The 19,209-nt window shown below is 41.5% G+C and overlaps 1 protein-coding gene across 2 annotated transcripts in view; it reads left to right on the top strand.

Annotated features, from left to right (window-relative positions):
* Positions 1–19,203, top strand: part of tle2b (TLE family member 2, transcriptional corepressor b) — a 100,632-nt gene extending 81,429 nt beyond the window's left edge. For both annotated transcript variants that reach the window (XM_042481359.1, XM_042481365.1), the window contains exons 9-20: positions 675–815; positions 3,547–3,600; positions 8,455–8,622; positions 8,860–9,010; positions 9,787–9,956; positions 11,436–11,512; positions 12,594–12,843; positions 13,145–13,392; positions 13,966–14,113; positions 15,566–15,716; positions 16,085–16,161; positions 18,804–19,203. In XM_042481359.1, coding sequence (XP_042337293.1) covers positions 675–815; positions 3,547–3,600; positions 8,455–8,622; positions 8,860–9,010; positions 9,787–9,956; positions 11,436–11,512; positions 12,594–12,843; positions 13,145–13,392; positions 13,966–14,113; positions 15,566–15,716; positions 16,085–16,161; positions 18,804–18,911 — 1,743 coding nt within the window. In that variant the 3' untranslated portion in view covers positions 18,912–19,203. The remainder of the gene's footprint in view (positions 1–674; positions 816–3,546; positions 3,601–8,454; positions 8,623–8,859; positions 9,011–9,786; positions 9,957–11,435; positions 11,513–12,593; positions 12,844–13,144; positions 13,393–13,965; positions 14,114–15,565; positions 15,717–16,084; positions 16,162–18,803) is intronic.
* The last annotated feature ends 6 nt before the right edge of the window (positions 19,204–19,209 follow it).

A 19,209-nucleotide genomic window follows, 5' to 3' on the forward strand; every position in this document is an offset into this window, starting at 1 on the left:
TCCTGTCAGCCCCGTGGGCTCCTTCCTGTGTGACTCATTGGCGTGTTAAACCCTCACTGTTCTTGTCCTCCCCACAGGGGGACAGAGAATGACAAGTGGCCCTCGCCGAACCTCTGGCCCCTGCCCCAACGCAAAAACAACACAATGCTTTGATCGGCTTTTCTGAGTGCTGAGCACCAGACTGGGCTGTATTGTAAATATTGTAAATTTGCCTGCACAGCTTTATTGCCCAATAATGAGAGTCATATTTTACATGAGGACTGGTGTGTCGAGGGGAGAGCACTAATTAGCTTTATTAGCTGTCTTGTGTGCCTCTATGGTTACGTCTTAACCTGTGCTTACGTCTGCTTTTCTTGCTGCGTGTGTGTGTGACATGATTGTGTGTGTGTTTTTATGGGGTTTTCTGTTAATGTTTGCGTTACTGTCCAGTGTGCTTTTCCTCTTTTCCCCCAAGCTGTTGTCTACAGAACGATTGCGTGTGTGTCTTCACATGATGACCTGCACATTGCTGAATGTGGGTGTGTTTTGTGTGTTTGTACAATGCTGCTTTTGTAAAAACACATGTTTTTTTTTAGCTGTTTTTTCATCTCTGTCACATGTCTCTCAATGTGTGTGGCAGAATCAGTAAGTGTTTTTGTGTTCATACTCATGTTTGTGTCCTTGTCTTTCTCCAGAGTAAGTCAGTGTCATCAACAGACAGTCAGCCCGCCGAGGAGCGCCAGGGCCCGTCAGGAGGTTACTCCTCCTCGCAGGGAGGAGCTGAGGCAAAGAGGAGGCGCTGTGATGACAAAGAGCCCCTTCCACCACACTCCTATGTATGTGTTTGTGTGTGTCCTTGTTCTTGTATGATGAGATAAATTGAGCATTAAATGATGACCACGGGGCTAACAGAGTAGATGCAGCAGCACAAGTACAAAATGACAAGAAAAATAAACATAGGAATGGGAATAGGAATTGGAAATAAGAAATATGCATGTGAACTTGAAGCGAATGATTGGTATAAACTGGTATCAGCGTGCTATTATGTGTATGCAGCAGGCTGCCTTCACATGAAATCAGGTAGACGGGGGACTGAAAGCACTTTTTGGATGGCATGGTAACAGTCTGACAGAATGGCAGGAGAATAAAATGAAACATGAAGATATGTTGTCATTGTGATGCCATGTTGTTTACAAAGAATAGACTTGAATAGGTAATATTAAACAAGGTTCAAACTGTCATAGAAAAGAAAACCTAGAAATGTAATGGAATTCCACAGTCTTGTTTTCCAGGCCTGGAAAAGTCATGGAATTAGTTAAATCCTCAGAAGTTTTGGAAAAGTCATGTTATTTTGTTGTGTGTAATGACATTTTCACAGTAATCTTCTTTGGATAACCTTCCATGTAATGTCACAAACTTGCAAAGTTATTTTCTGTAGCTGTGAACGTAAACTGACAATATCGATGCATCAGTGTGTGACATTTTGTTCACCGTCACATACGTTTCTATATTTTCTCCACACCTTCCATTTCTCCCTTCATCTATGCCAGTTAGCTGGAATTATGTTTGAATACAGTTTAAATCTAATATGTGAGAATAATGTTGCACATGGGGCAAAAAAAAAAAAGATTTAGGGTCGTAAATCCCAAAGTTTCTATACTGACGTCTCACAGCTACTTTTAAATTGTACGACATTTTTTAAATGGAGCAGTTGACGTGGGCAGACTTCAGTGTTTAGTTGTCACATAGAGTGCCAGTAAGCACGATAGTTTTGTTTTAACTGCTCTGAAAGTAGAGCGTGGTTATCCAAAGTTACAGAAAAGTCTTTTTCCAAGCAAGTTAACTATTGGGCTAACGTAACTGCCTTTCACTCCCCCACTCTCCAAACTCTAAGGCTCTATGTTTGCAGACCGCCTATAGTAATATAATTAACATTTAAATTAAAGTATACTCCAGCGTTCTGTTTGTGATATACATTGTGAATAGTCATGGAAATTTTTATTGTGGATCTGTAAAGGGTCACAGAAAAATTTTGAAATTTTCTCTGTGGAATTGTGTGGGAACCCTCATTAGATTAATTTTTTTTTTTTTTTCATAATTTAATGTAGTGTAGCAGAGACCAGTCATTTTTCAATACGGCACGTTTCCTCCTTGCATGAAGCAGCTACTTAACATCCAGCTGTAAATTCCATTGTTGTATACTGTCAGGTATTCTCTGCCGATCTCATCTCATTTCACCGTCCTGCTCTCGTCTACTAAAATGATATCTGGTTTGCAGTCTGCTGTCTCCCTAATTCCATGTGAATTCAGCATCATTTTTCACAAAATGTTTTTTAAAAAGCTTGATATACACACCAAAGACTCCACACAGTGCATGTGCATCTGTGTGGTTTTGTGTGTGTATGTGTGCAAGACATCGCCTATGACATTACAGGCCACCCAGGGGTTGGGGGGACCCGCGGCCAATTAGAGTGGTGTTTGGTTTGGATGGGTCTGATGGGGAAGAGCAGGGAGCCACAGGCGATGTAATGCCAGAAGAGAGACGGCCAAGGCAGATAGCTGTAATGAATTAGATGGCTGTGTGTGTTTGCAGTCTGGAGGATTGATTGACACTGGGAGTCTGTCTGTGCAAGACGGCCTCCAGCTAAATCGGTTTGGCACCAACAACAACAGTCCAAATCTTCCCATTAGTTCAGAGCGAGAACAAGCACAGATAGTTTCCACTTTCTGAATGTTTTTCCCTCTCTTTCTGTCTGTCGAGCCACATTACAGCCCCCATCTCTCTGTTTGCCTTTTTTTGCTCCTCTATATCTGTCTCTTTATCACCGTCTCTCAATTTCTCTCCTCACTCTGTCTTCTTCCTGTTTTCTTTTTATTCTCATTCCATTTATCCTTTCAAATTTTCTTCTTTTACTTTTTTCTCTCCTCTTTTTTTTCTCTCTGCTTCTGTGTTTTTGTTCTAGGAATAGGCTGTAGACATAGGCCTGTTTTGGCTCTGTATAATTAGGTACTGATGTCACTCCACACTGATGTCAATAGGAATATCAGGCCATGATCACATCAAAGAGCTGTTGCCATGGTGACTAAGTGCCATCGTTCTCACCCCAGAAAAAGGGAAAGAGAGATGGAGAGAGAGATGGCTAGACGAAGAGCTAAAATGTGCCAGGGATGGGAAAGAGCAACAATGTGTATGTGTGTGTGGATGTGAGAGAGCGAGATCGAAATACTGTTTGTATGGGGGAGATGTTTGGTGAAAATATACAGTGTATATATGGTATCCAGTATCTCTGTGTTAAATGTTGCATGGAGGACAGACATGGGGAGGAAGCAAAGAGCGGTGATATTGATAAATCGATCTCAGTGTGGACTTGTGTGTGTATTTTTTGTGTTTTCATCTTTTTTATTAGAGTTTTCAGTGTACACCTATATTATAATGTATGTCTGTGTCAACGATAGGCAGAAGAACAACTAATAAGACATGTATCATACCTTAATGGATGGGATGGGAATGGATATGTAGAAATTTGGTGAATGCTTTACCTTTCTTATGTCTTCTTTACTCTTCAGGACAGTGATGGAGACAAGAGTGAAGACAATCTCGTAGTGGACGTCTCCAATGAGGTTTGTTGCCTATCTGTATTTAAATTATTTTTTAAATCCTATTACTTAATCAAGTGGGTCTAATGAGTACTTTTTTAGTAACAAAGGTCCTCTTGCATTTCAAATGGTTTATCTGTAGTGGCCAACCTACAGAGAATTATATGTCCTAACTCTGTATTCCTCTCAGCTGGGAACGGCAACTTTACTGTATTGGTTTACACATACAGCTGTCATCAACCTTGTTTTCAGCTGCAGTAGATGTTTTTACTGAATCAATTACAAAAACAAAGTTAAAAAAAAATTAGTACCTAGTTGTTGAACATGGTTGAGCATATAATAGCTAAAAAGTCAGATTATTCTGTTTGGAGACCAAAACAGAGCCAAAAGGAGAGTAAATATTGCACTTATGTTCACAGGGTGGCTAGAAACCTGACAAAACATAAATGTTAATGTTGCTTATTGTCTGCTGGAAGTGTAAAAGAGCATATGCTAACAATGCTGGTCCCATATCCAAGGCTGCCCTCATGAACTGTTAAAGCGCATACCTACAAAAAGTTATGCAATGGAATTCATATATAGCCTACGTAATCATAAAGGCCACAGTCTTATGACCAGTGCTCTCATGAGAGTAAAGAAGGAAGTTGGGATTGTGTCCTGTGTGAAAGTTATTTTAAGGTACATCATCACATGACATTAAACATTTAACATGACAACACTCAACCCTTAACCTAACCTTCTTGACTTTTCGTATTGTATGTAACGTGACGACACTTACGTTGCATATTAACTTGAAAAGTGATAATATTTAAGTGTTGTGTTTTCACTGCTCCGATAAGTCCAAAAACTCTGTCATTGCAGGTTCAAAATAAAGTGAATGCTTAGGTCCTTTTTGCATGTTTACATGTCTACACTTATAGCTCTTCAGCATATGCCTATTTGGGGTGTATTGTGTATTGTATTATCTTTATCTCAGAGGTTTTTACATTATATCTTGGATTGTCTCTGACGCTAAATGGTAAACCATATGAACTAGTATGTGGCCATGCCATGATTCTGTGTAGGAGATGAAAATTACATGATTTTTTATAATTAGTGTTTTCTTAAATTCAATAACTAATTAAACTTTTAGAAAATTACTATATAGGACATGCATATGAGCATTATCACCTGAAATACATCCCCAAAAAATCCAAGCAAATTCTATATAATTATTTAAAATACATGAATCTATATTACACAAAATAAAAATAATAATAATTTTAAAAAAGCAGTCTCTTATTAGTAAACATTCAGTCTCATTTTGCTGGTTGCTCACTTTCAGTCAGCAAAATGGAGCAATATAGAAAGTGACCCATCAGGGACATATGAGTTACTTTCTGTCTAACCAGTGCTTTAATGGTAACTTTTATCAATGGAGCAGCCTCCCAGAAACTTCATACACTGGTGACCACACACACACAAGTCAGACATCTCATAGAAATATTTTTTCCCTGTTACAAAATAGTCAGTAGTTTCTTCTGACTTCTTAATATTCCACCTTCACCACCGATGTTTACTCACAGTTTTCCATCTCTACTATGGAAAATATTCAACTCACCCACAGAACTCACACTTTACTCTCTCCCCCACACGCTTCCTCACAGCTATGTCCTTGTGTGTTAGAGCTGTACATCCCTGTGACAAAAAATATCTTTGATTTCCCTATAAAGCCACAAGTTACAAGCAGCCTTTATCCTACAGAAGCTCTCTGACACTGTGCTGCAGCCCACACATGAATAAAGCATGAATCTAACATTGGGAGGACTAGTGTTGCTTGCAGAAACTATAGATGTACTTGGTACCGCATGGAGCCCTCCATCCGTCCTCTGCATAACTCTGTCTGTATGGCTGTTGATATTTCAATCAAGCACACAGATCCTTGCTTGAGATTGTGTGTGAGGTCAGTTTTGAATTAATTTAGTTATAATTTTACCAATGTTATTGTTTTATTTTAGAAAGAAATTTGTTGTTGGAGATTTGCTATTTTTTGGTCCAGTTTATTTATTTATTTATTGTTCTTGAGCAATGGTCAGACATATATATATATATTTATATATATACATATATATAATTTTATTTTTTATTTTTTAAATTGTTATTTATTTATTTATTTTTAACTTCATGGAGTTTGAGGCTATATTTTTAGTATTATGTCATGGATTAGGAAAATGTGTTCTGAGTCACTTTTCATGTGGCTGGGTTTCACAGAAAGCCACAGGCACACATAGCTGGTGAACTGCCTGAAGAATAAGAGTAGTCATATTGGGCTAAACAACTGAATAGACTTAATATTTCAATTTGATGTTTGATATTTTTTTTTTTTAAAATTATTATTATTATTCAGTTAGATTGCAGGCATTGGTTACTTTTTTTAGTTCATACACGCCAACAGAGTTGTGGTTAAAAATAATTCACATAATTGAAATTTATTTTTCAAATTAATAGATTCATCCTCTTCCCTGTCAAAGATATGCAGCTTATATCATCAAAGACAAAGAAAAGCAGAACATTTTTCACATTTGAGAAGCTGGAACTCGTGATATTTTGGTATTTTGCTTCAAAAATGAACAAATTGACTATCAGAATGCCTGCAGATAAGCCTCATTTTATGATAATAATCAAATCAAGTAATCGTTACATACACACGCACAGGCAACATTGTAATTTATTGTTTGTTTTGCTTGCCAGGTTGCTTGTTTTTATGTCAGTCATCTATAGTCCTGGATTTGTGTGTGTGTGTGTGTTGTGTGTGTGGATGGGTGAAATGTGAAACGAGTCAGCAGGTATGTAGCTAGTTCAGCTTTCCGCCGCAGTTTCCTTGTAAATAGGAAGAGCTCCTATGTAAGCTCATTATCAGTCGCTGCTGTTTGTGTTCTCTTCTTGTGAACCGAGTCTGTCCACACACACACACACACACGCACACACACATTCACAAATACTTGGTCTACTTATCTCTTCTCATCTACCTCTTCTGTCTATTCCTTCTCTCTGTCCGACCTCTAGCACCCTCCTGTTCTTCCATCTCTCCTCTGTCTCTTCTTTTCATCCCTTCTTTCCCTCTCCTCTCACCCTGCTCCACCTCTCCCCCCTTTTTCCTCCTCCCTCCTCTCATTAGATAACTGCAGTCTGGTTCATTTTAATATATGCAAAGCCGTTTATGCCCCTGGAATATTTTAGTTCTTTAAATACTTCACGCAGTGTACCAAAATATGTTTTATCTAAGCCCTCTGTATTTTGATATTGCACACAAAAGCGGAACCGGTCTCTTGTGTGATTTGGAAACTGGTACAAAAGTAGAGAGAAAAAAATGTGACAAATGTGGGTAATAGCAGAAAAAGGGAGGCAAAGTCTCTGGTGAGTGAGTGAGTGAGTGAGTGAGTGTGTGTGTGTGTGTGGGGGGGGGGGGTCGTTTAGAGAGACTGTATGCATGCATTTGAACATAGACGCAAGCCTGTACATATGTGTGTGCATTTATGTTTGCATATGAGTGTGTGTGCCTTGTAAATGTCCCTGTGTGTGGTTGTTTGAGTAGATGATCGTGTGTGTGTGTGTGTGTGTGTGTGTGCGCGTGTGCGCGTGCGCATGCCTGTGTGTGTGTGAGAGGGTGTGTTTAAGCACTAAAATGTCTGTGCTGATCACTGTGACCCGGTGAGAAGTGCTTACTCCAGCACTCTGTTCTGGGGGAGGCAGCGCTGGCTCAACAGTGGCTCCAGTGATGAAAGCAGCTGCAACAGCAACATTATCTGCAGGTCCATACACTACTGTGCCAGCTACAGTGACAATCTCCACTGTTTCATGTAATGTTCCCTCAGCTCCGAGTTCCTTTACAAATCACAATACAGAGTGTGATGCTTGAGGCTATGTTGTACCCATTAAGGATGAACCTGCAGCATTTCACTTTAAGTATTTTGAAACTCTATTGTGTAACCAACTGCTGCAACATAACAAACTCTGCCTAGTTCAGCTGTTTCACATGTTGACACAAATAAAAGATGTGCTTACAACAATATTCTAAAGAAACAGACAAAAATTGGGTGTCCAAACTGAAGCAGCGCTGCATTAAAAAAAGCAATGGCCTGCAGTGTTGGTGCATGTCACTTCAGATACAGAGGACACATCTAAATATGATCCAGGAATTTCAGTTGGGGTAATAGAAGTGTAACGTTAAGGGTTAACGAGTCACCAAAAACACTTCACAGTAGATTATAATTCTACCAGGTGGAAAGTAATCATGGTGCAGTGGTTGCGTTAACTTGAGCAAATTTTAAATAAATTGTACTTCTATGAACAATTGCTTGCAAAATACTTTGTAATCGTACTCGCGCATATTTGCAATAAAATGTATATATTTCTATTCCATTACATCACAGACTTCCTGCTACTTTAACATATACATTCAGAAATAAATAACCTTTATATTCAGCTGAGCTCACATGCAAGACAGCAATTGTCGAAAGGAGTTTTGACAATGTGAAAAGTTGTTTTTGGTCGTATTCGGGGTCCATGGGAAGTTTGGTGCAAATACTCAGTGGCTTACAGCTTCTTCTACAGTGTCTGCCTAAACAGCATTACATACTGGTGCGGCAAATATGCTTTGGTATAAGTGATATCATCCAAAATGTTACTAAAAAGAATTGTACAAAGCTACTTTAAAAACAAGGATCTCTTAAAACATAAACTATCATGGTGATGAGCTGCTTTATCTTGAGCGCAAGACTGAGATGGCACAACAAAATAGTTAAAGCACCGTGTGACTGCCTGAGGCTGAAAAGATATAAATGAGGACCAGTTTATTCAGAACTTTAGATAATTTTTTAATCTCTGTTTGTCATTCAGGAGCCTAACTCTCCTGTGGGTAGCCCTCCTCACTCCCCTCATGGGAACGGGTTAGACCGGGCTCCTACTCTAAGGAAAGAGCTCCCAGGCTCCTCCAGCACAGGAGAGGCCCCCTCAACCCCAAACCCCCGCAGCCCCACCCCAGGGAAGGCCAAGGACCCTGCACAGGTAAGACTAATTAAGAGGGAGTTGCTGGACATGGCTCTTCTGCAGTCCACCTGACTTTCAGACATCCCATCAAATAAGTCTGTGTATTCGGGTGGAGTCAGTAATTATTATACATCTAGACATCCTAGAAAAGTTTTGCCCATTGGAATGGACAGTAGATCTGAATGGGTTGTACAAGCACTGTACGTCAGTTGTGTCTTTTATGTGTTATATCTCTTGTTTTTTAATTCTCTACAGATGGATAAGTCCCAGTCTCCGCTGTCAAAGTCTGGTACCCCGTCCCCATCCCACCGTGAGGCCCTTACCCCTGGAGCACCGGGAGCCCCTGGTCCCAGCACCTCCTGCCTTCGTCTAGTCAGCAAAGCAGCGTCCAGCGCAGACCCCCTTGGTGAGACTCTGACTGTTAACAAACTTGACCGAGTGTTAAAACTTTAAAAACGGGTTTTGATATTCTAACTGTTATAAGTATGCTTGGTAAAACATATAACAGGGTATCATTACATTAATCACATACATTTATAACTTTATGTATTTGTAATCATTAACTCAGAAAGTTATTTAGAAAAGCCAAACTACAAATTTCATATGACATTACTCATAACTTTGCATTTACTTTCTGATTCATCTGCTCAACTATACATTTTTTAAAGCAAACCAAACTAGCTGGACCCGATAGCTCCTTGAATTAGACTGTCATGACCTCATTGGATTTGCACCCAGTCCTCCTCTGCCCTTCATGCCATATATCAACGTGTTCCTCAGTTTTTCCGTTTCCTCATTTGTTCTATGACATAAATGTTTCCTTGTCATACGGTGATAGTTTACTGTTTACTGCCAACATTTCTTGATTTGATGTTAGCAAAGTTAAACAAATAATTATGCCTATAGGAATGGTATTTTAAATGTTTAAAACCATAACAGAAAAGTGAGACCCCTCTGACTTAACCATTGTGCTCTTGAGCAAGACTTGTAACTGCTATTTGCTCCCCTGTGGCCAGCAGGGAGGACCATTGTTGTACTTGACAGCTCAACAAATAAAGTTTAATGAAAGAAAAAGATTTCCATTCTTCTCGGCCCCTCTGTGACTGTGCTTGTGTGCCATGTATTGTTTCCCCTCTTTATTTCCATCCTTCAATCCTTCTCCCTCTTTCCGTCCCTCCCCAGCTCTCCGCAGTCCCATGTCTGTGCCCCCCGGTTCATACCCGGCTCATTTTGGCGTGGTGTCCCACGCAGGACTGAATGGGGAACTGGCCAGCCCAGGAGGTTTCGGCGGGGCTCTAACTCTCTCCCCACAAATCAGCGCAGCGGCCAATGCCTATTCCCGGAGCCCCATGGTGAGTAAAGGCCAAATAATTCTTCTCTGTCAAGGTTTGATTTATAGTTCAGCATCAGCCCTAACCCTCTGACTGTTTTAAAACTACAGTTTGTTCGGTGTTATCGGGAAGTATTGTGCATTCATCAAATACTTAGAGTTATCATGTTTTACACTCTCGTTGATAGAGAGTAAGAGTCATAAAAAGGGGAAGTTTTGTTGTTGAAATAACTTATTTTGATCACAAAACACTAACCAGTGTAGCACTACTGAAAACAGTTTTATGTTTTCTTTAACTTTCTCCATATAGTTTCCATTATCAGAACACACGTCAGCATCAGGAAACATGTTCATAAACACAAAATAGCCCCAAGCACCCCAATCATAGTGTTTATGGTCTCCTGTAGTCACATAGCTGCCACATGTAGTTACATTTTCATTGATGTGAAATGCCAGCTGTGGCGGGGCCTTTAATGTAACTACAGTATGTAGCCTCCATCTGTAGCTCCCGCAGGACTTCAACATAACTCAGCCTTTATATATATATATAGATATATACTGTATATTTATAAGGCAGGATGCACACTGCAGTGCCTTGTTCTGTTCACCACCCTGTCATCAGTCTGGGGAAAGGCAGCGTGCTCACAACATCACACATTAGTGTCAGCACACTAATAAACACACTCTGGTCACCCCTTTGTTTTAAAGGGATAGTTTGGATCCTTTGATGTGGGGTTGTGTAAAGGTACTTATCCATAATCAATGTGTAATGTAGAGTAGATGTCAGTCGATGTACCCCCCGCCTCCTCATTTTAAAGAAACAGGCAAGAGAACCCCCATGGAAGCTCAGCAATGTGCTGCTCTAGACCAGGGCAGCAGCGAAGTGTGTTTATCCACCTAAACAAAAAAAATCAATATCTATTTAAGTGTATGCTGTATTCAGAGTATTTTCAGGACTTTACCTTGCTGTCAGATAGTGATTTCTGATGGGGAACTGAAGTCATTATATACCGTTCTTTACAGCTAGACGCAAGATATAAAAACAGTGATTTAACATCACTTAATGTAGCCGCTGGCTCCATCTGTTAGTTTAAAAGGGTTAGTTCGGATTCACTAAAGGGCCATTTTTTAGGTGGCAAAAATATGTTTTTGCTGTTGCCCTCTCCACAACAGTACATGGCTTAGCTTCTGTTGCTGTACTCCTGTTTCTCCAAACTGGGAGTGTGTCAGCTGACATCTACTGTAAGTAATACACCGACTATAAATCATCCAACCCCACTTTAAAATATATGAACTATTCCTTAAATTCTTTACAATAAAATTGTTTTGTTCTCTTACAACTATTGCATTGTCTCAGTCATCACATTGTACCTTCATCTTTTAAAAATAGATTTAATTAGATGAATTTACATACATTTTTCTGCACTTGCTGGAAATCAGCTGGTGCATTTTTTAAGTTGCCATGCTGTTAATTGTTTGTGCGTCCAATTGTCCCCACCAGGTGGCGTATGACTCTAGGTCTCACCTGAGGGCCCCAGGGCTGTCCTCCTCACTGCCTGGTTCCTCTGGCGGCAAGCCGTGAGTTTGTATTTCTGTAACACATGAACATATTCACAGAGAGAGTCCCAATCCAGCATGCATGCAGCATGAAAGGAGATCCGTGTGAGAGAAAATCTCAATTAATCTGATAGACTGTCAGTTTCTGAAATTGACTTTTCCACAGTAGGTACTTAATTTTCAGATGAAAATTGAGTATCATCTACATTTGGGTGACACATTTTTTTAAAGTCTTAATACCATGAGTGTGGATGTGTTTAGAAAGGATACTTTTAGTATTTCTTCCAGTTACACAGTGAGGTTAATTTTGAACAGTCAATTTTCTTTTTTGTTGATTAAAAAATGAAATATGTTCAAATTGAGTTGGGTAATCATGTCAAGCTTAGAAAATCGTTGGACAAGGTCAACTGCATATACTTTGATCAAACTTGTTCTGTGAAAATTCAAAAACATTGGATAGAAATCCACATTAGTAGTTCCTCTCAGCTGCACACTTTGGGTTTTCTGTTTACTCGAAGCTTTTCAGTGTTGCACCTTGACCTGGAATAACAAAGATAAATACTGAGGAATGTCAAGTGTTCAGATTAGCTTCTCCAACACACACAGTCCAATCAGCTATGCTGACTGACGAATTATATTGTTTTTGTCAACTGTTGCAGAATAGCAATTTGTTCTTGCGGTGCCAATTTTAAATCATAAAACTGCCTTGGCTTCCAACTGCCACAGTATTGATCAGCCATTAGCAATGCCACACTGATTCTGCCCATAATACAGTCTGCCATTATGCATTCCCACCTACAGCAGGCCAAGTATTCGGGGCAGATAAGACTGAAGTTCCAAGGCCATTATGGTGTCATCAGACTTCACAACTTGAACGCTGACTAGTGTATAGTTTCTTGTAAATTGTGTATATTTAACTGTGCTCTTCTGCTTTCTCAGTCATTGATTAAATGATTGATTCCACCATGTCTGTCCTGTCTTTGGCCCATTTCTCCTGTCCTTCAATCTCCTTTGCCGTGCCCACCAGTCCAAATTCTGTTTATTTTTAGCAGTAGCTCTTCAGTTCTGAAATATTGATTTATTTCTTTTCCTTTCTCTTCAGCGCCTACTCGTTCCATGTGAGCGCAGACGGCCAGATGCAGCCGGTGCCCTTTCCTCCTGATGCCCTGCTGGGCCCGGGAATCCCTCGCCATGCCCGTCAGATTCACACCCTAAACCACGGAGAGGTGGTGTGTGCCGTTACCATCAGCACCTCGACGCGTCACGTCTATACCGGAGGAAAGGGCTGCGTCAAGGTGTGGGACATCAGTCAGCCTGGAAGCAAGAGCCCCATGGCCCAGCTGGACTGTCTGGTGAGACATGAGGGAGGAAGTCAGACAGTTTTTAAAATAGAAATGGGTACACCGACTAACATTCACATATCAAACCATGCAGTCATATGTATATCATGTGTATGTCAAGTATTTTCACTGACTGATATGCCTTTATTGGCTATGTCATCTTTCATCTTAGATTTTGTTAACTAATATCTTTAAAAGGTCCACATTAATTTCCTGAATGTCCCCAGTCATGTAACCATCTGTCCCATAAAGCCTCTTTCCCTTTTCTCTTGATCCGCATCAGGCATAACCTTTTTTTATCTTGTCCAATCAGAACAGGGATAACTACATCCGCTCCTGTAAAATCCTCCCTGATGGACGGACCTTGATCGTCGGTGGGGAGGCCAGCACGTTGTCGATCTGGGATTTGGCCACTCCTACTCCACGGATCAAGGCAGAGCTGACGTCGTCTGCTCCCGCCTGCTACGCCCTGGCCATCTCCCCTGACAACAAGGTCTGCTTCTCCTGCTGCAGCGACGGCAACATCGTCGTCTGGGACCTTCACAACCAGACGCTGGTCAGGTAAGAGGAGAGGGAGGGAGAGGACAGTGGAAGGGGAAAAAGAACATAAAAAACTGGTGCTTTACCTCAACAAAAAGATTGCTGCAGGGAGAGACAACACAGGGGAGGGACAAGAGGGAAAGGAAAGGCTGGAGGATGTGGAAACACTTCAGGAACTTCTTAAGGAGAGAGAAGAGGAAAGGCAGATAAAATATGGAGAGGAGGGAGGAAAATCATTGCAGTCTGTTCCTCAACCTACCCCATGGTCAGGTAAGGAGGCGGGGGATGAGCTAGCCATAGGGGATACGGGTGGGATGAAACAGCAAGATTCTGGTGAGTTACAGGAAAGATGAGTTAAAGGAGATGGGGAGGAAAGATTGTAGTAAGGAAAGCAAACACAGGGGGAAAATAGGTGAGAAAGGAGACTCAGTTGAGGGTAGTAGGTGCTACAGAGAGGAAGAAATTCAAAAATATTTGGTGTGATACCTCCCGGAAAAAGAAGCAAAGACCCACACAGGATACAGAGACTTTAGAGTGTATGTATGCATGTCTTTGTGTTAATCTGTGAAGCTTTTGGGTTCTTTCTCCCTGCAGGCAGTTCCAGGGCCACACAGACGGAGCGAGCTGCATTGATATCTCCAACGACGGCACCAAACTGTGGACAGGAGGGCTGGACAACACAGTCCGCTGCTGGGACCTCCGAGAGGGACGCCAGCTCCAGCAACACGACTTCACCTCGCAGGTACAGATACACACACATACTTGATACACTGTAACAAGAGATAATCTAACAGACAAACTTGCATTACATGGTCGTATGACCTATACATAATCTTTTAATACTTATAGGCTATATTGTGATTTGATATTTACATAGTATTGTTATAGAGTAAGGTTACAATAAAGTTAAATTAAGTACAGCATTAACCATGAGGATTTATTATCCGTGAACAGAAAACAAACTAACTTCATGCCAGTTTGTATTTTAATAATATCGGAAGTCGCACTGGTGCTCTATGGTTGCAAAATACCATTAAATAGTCTGAAGCCCAGCAGATACAAAAACACATGCCTCACGTGCTTACACACAGTTGCCCAGGAGAGAGTGCTCTGAATGAAGGAGGGAATACATGTGACATGAAATGTTTTTTTTTTGTGTGTGTGTGTGTTGTAAGAGGAAAGCCATAAGAGAGAGCAAGAGAACCATAAAGCCAAAGCAGGGCTCATGCAGGGGAAAAAAAGAATGACAATTTATACATGTTATAGTCATTCTACACCTGCCACAAGCAACAAACTGCAATAGATTGAGTATAATCAATATATACTGGCCACCCCTACGTGGTCCTATACACATAAACACAAATAGACATAGCTCACAGAGCGTAAATGTACACACAACAGCACAAACTTACATAAAACATACACGTTCAAAAAAGAGAGAAAAAAAAGAACAGCAGCTGACAAATGTAGACAAGATTTTTTTTTACAGGTATGTGCAGGTACATTACATTACAGGGTCATCACAGCACATCACATCTACACCTCACAAGTTAACTTACACACAAAAATCCCAACACAAGCACACACTGTGACCTCCACTTTCAGGTATTTACACCAATACACACCATCAAAAACACATCAACAAACACCAGTGTGATTTTACCTTAGAGGCGCCCTTGCACAAACACACATTCACGCTGTCTCTCTCATTCACTCCTCGCTGCCACAACAGAGCTATAGAGCTGACCGTCGTTGTCAGATGAGTTTCGATCCGCCGTGTAATGACTTTCTCTCTCGATTTCTGTTTCTCTTCATCCACAACTGTCTCTCTTTTTTCCCCTAATTTATTAATTCACTCTATATTAACCTGTCTTCATCATTTCACTCCCTTTTTTTCTTAACTTTCCATCTTTCCTCATTTCTATTCTCACACATCATCTTATCTGTCCCTCAATATCTTGCATTCCCTCATTCCAACTGTATTTCATCTGTCCTCTCTGCTTCCCTCCATTGTTCTCTTTCTCTCATCAACCTTATCTTCTTTCCTCCCTCATCCCCCATTTCCTCGAATCTTCTCCCACATTCCCCATTTTTGTTTTCATTTCTGCACCCTTGCTTCCTTTCTTCTGTCCTCTCCTCCTCCTATGTCTATTTAATTTTCTCTCTCCCTGTGATTCCTTTCTTCCCTCTCCAGATCTTCTCTCTGGGCTATTGTCCGACAGGCGAGTGGCTTGCTGTGGGAATGGAGAGCAGTAACGTGGAAGTCCTGCATGTCTCTAAACCTGACAAGTACCAGCTGCACCTCCATGAGAGCTGCGTTCTCTCCCTTAAGTTCGCCTACTGTGGTACGCACACACTCTTGCACTTGTATCTTGATGAGGACCCTCATTGACAGAATGCATTCACAAACTGCCTTGCCCTAACCTTAACCTAAATCTAATTTTAACTTGACCAAGTTAACCCTTAAACAGGTTTTGAAGAAGTGTGGACTGCCAAAGTTTCCTCTCTCTGTTGGTTAAAAAAAACGTGTCCTTAGAGCAAGAATAAGTACACATACATGATAACTTGGATTGTTTCCCAAATGTTTTTTACAGTATTTTTAGCCACTGACAAACACGTGTCACTGCTCTCTGTCATGCACAGTATTTTGTGCCTGTATCACCCCTTTTCTTTTGTTTAACCTATAGTACCTTGTATGCATGTGTTATTTCAGGAAAGTGGTTTGTGAGCACAGGAAAAGACAATCTGTTGAATGCATGGAGGACACCATATGGAGCCAGTATTTTTCAGGTGAGAGACGAGTGCAATGCTCTGAGGATGTTTATGCTCTGTGTATATATACGTATTTGTATATATAAATATATATTCGCGTGTATCTGGGGCTGCCGAGTCATCTGTTAGTCAGTGAGGATAGTGTTGTTTAAGCTATCTCTGCTTCCTGTGCGCTAACACACACACACAACCCTAGAGGCAAAAGAGAGAAAAAGATGAGGGGGTTCAGAGGGAGAAAGCAAACGATAAACATTTTTTTTAAATTCAGGTTTGTTGATCCATGGTGACTTGCGGAGGTTTATCAAAGAGTGCAGGTTGCCAAACGCGCGCGTACACACACACACACACACACACATACACACACACAGAGAACAACTGTAGTAACTCCGTCGTGTTCGCTCCGTTTGAGGAAGTGTTGAAACATGAATATGCAGGGATGCAATATTTTTAGCTGAGCCAGTTGATCTGGGTGTGAATGAAACTTGCTGGGGGAGATAAAAGTACATTTAAGACATGCATTTTGTGTGTGTGTGCGCGTGCATGTGTGTGTGGCTGTCATATTTCTGTAAGCTACAGTGGGCAGCAGGGTTGGCGGCTCCTGTCTCTCCCCGTGGACTGAAAGGAGAATTCTGGCTATCTGCTTTGTTATCCAAATGCCAGGCGTTTCTCCTGCCAAACAGCTCCCTCCTGTCACCGTGTTATACAGAGCTGCTCCCTCTCTCTCCGCTCCCTCCTCTCCGGTTTATCACTGTCCCTTCCAGTTTCTGTCTCCTTGCCTTTGCTTTAACCCCCTTGCTCCACTCATATTTCCTCTCTCTCTCTCTCTGCTTGTCTCTGTTTGTTGTTGTCCTTTCTCTCTCTCTCTCTCTCTCTCTCTCTATGTGCTCACTCATTTTTATCTCTCTCTCCTAATCTGTACCTCTACCCTCACTTTTTTCTCTCTGTCCTTGTCTTTTGGTTTATCCTTGTCCTCTCTGTCTCCCCTTCCATATTTTTTAATCCTGTTTTCTTACACTACCCCATAACCTTTTCTTTCCTCTCTTGTTCACATTCTCTCCGACCGCATATCCCCCTCTTCCTCTCTCTTTTTTCACTGTCATTCTTATCAAATAAGCTTTATTGGCATAGATATTAATGTTACATCGTTGTTACTTCCTAATCATGCTTTACTGAATATATTTGAATCGGGGGCTGTCAGTGGTAATGCGTCAATCGCAATGCGATTAAGGTCTGTTCATAATCGCCAGTCAACATTCCTGTCTTTAAGAGGCTGTACTGGGCTAGAAGGCTACAGTGATGATACCAATATCGCATGAAACTAGAAGACCTGAGGAATCCAGAGGTACCATCTCCTGCTTGTCAAATAACGCTCCAATAATCGTCCTAAATTTGGACGATGGAAAATCAACATGGTCATTTCACAGAGGTCCCTTGACCTCTGAATGAAAATCAGCTCTCCCCTTTACAGACATGTCCACTTCATGCTCGTCCCATGCAGGTTTTTTGCTGTCATTTGATTCCTAATCAAGACAATCTGGTGAGAACTGCTTCACCCTGTCAATGTGGACTTAATCACAATTAACTCTTGAAATTCTGTGATTAATCAGGATTTAAAAAATCAGTCATTTGACAGCCCTAATTTTAATATATTTATTTTCAATACAACATAACAGACTGACAACCCTGGTGTTTACACAATTTACCAAACTTTATCAAGAGGGGAGTTAACTATTAAAGAACTGCTAAACATTGTAATGCTAGAGGACGTAGGGCTCTGGATCCGTGGACAAAGTTTTCTTCTTTGTTCCTTTGTTGTTTGTTTTATCTCTCTTCCCCACTCTGTCTCTGACTTCAACCCCTTTCAAACTCATCTTTCGGCTTGTCATTGCTTCCCTCCCTCCTGAACGCCCCCCAACTCCCCCCACCTGCCATGTTGGTATAGTACGAGGGATCCTGTGTGAAATGGCCTCTCACCGGTGGCTTGATGATTGACAGCGCTGCTTTGCTTGTAGCGGGGAGGGAGGGAAGGAGAGGAGTTTAGAGAGGAGGAGGAGGAGTCGACATGAGAGAGGGGGACAGAGCAAAAGGGGAGCCTGGGAGGATGGAGAGGGAAGAGGAGGCGGAGGAGGAGAGTCTGGGAAGAAAGGAAGGAAGATAAATGATGATGGAGCAGTGGGAGGGGGAGGAGGAGGCAGGGGACTAGAGGGAGCTTTAGATCATCTAAAGCCAGGTGCCCAGGTCTGGCTTTCCGACACAGGAGAGGAAAGAGGGGGAAGAAGAGGATTGTGCATTTTGCCAGTTCATACTGATCATCAGACGTGTGCTGCTAGTGATGCTTAAAACCTGCAGTTAATGAGGCTGCATCTCTCTAAAGAAAGAAAGAGAGAGAGAGAAAGAGTAGTGTGTCTCACATAGAAGCAGACGAATGAGTCAGCATCCTGGAGCTGTGGAGTTGTCTGTTTGGAAATAATTGCCGACTGTTTTGAAATGCAAATATGTCTTGTATGATTGAGTATTAGCTGATGAGTCACATCTTTTCCAACATCTTTCTCTTTGTGTTTGTTTCTCTCCATCTGTCTCCATCCATCTATCATCACATCTCTCTCTCCTGCATTTTTATTTTTTTTTATTTTTCTATCGGGTCTCTCGCCTGCTCCCAGTCCAAGGAGTCCTCGTCTGTGCTGAGCTGTGACGTCTCCCCGGACGACAAGTACATAGTGACGGGCTCCGGGGACAAGAAGGCCACAGTGTACGAGGTGGTGTACTGAGGGCCGAGACGAGATGGGAAGAGACAGGATGGAGATTTGGGGGCGTTTCTTTTTTTTTTAAATTTTTTTTAAAAATTTTTTCTTTTTAATGGAGGATGGGGGAGTCAAGCAGTTGCCCCGCCAACGCTCCTGATCCTCATTACATCAGCAACAGAAGCACCTCCGTCTCAGTCCTCTGAGTCCTCCTGACCCTCACCCTGAATGCATCAACCCCTTCTCTCCCTTTTTCCTGTGATATAAGCTACAGTGGAAGCTCCCAAATGCTCCCCACACGCCGCGCCCCCCCCCCCCCCCCCCC

The sequence above is a fragment of the Plectropomus leopardus genome, chromosome 3 (genome assembly GCF_008729295.1).
Source record: "Plectropomus leopardus isolate mb chromosome 3, YSFRI_Pleo_2.0, whole genome shotgun sequence".
Lineage (NCBI taxonomy): Eukaryota > Metazoa > Chordata > Actinopteri > Perciformes > Serranidae > Plectropomus > Plectropomus leopardus.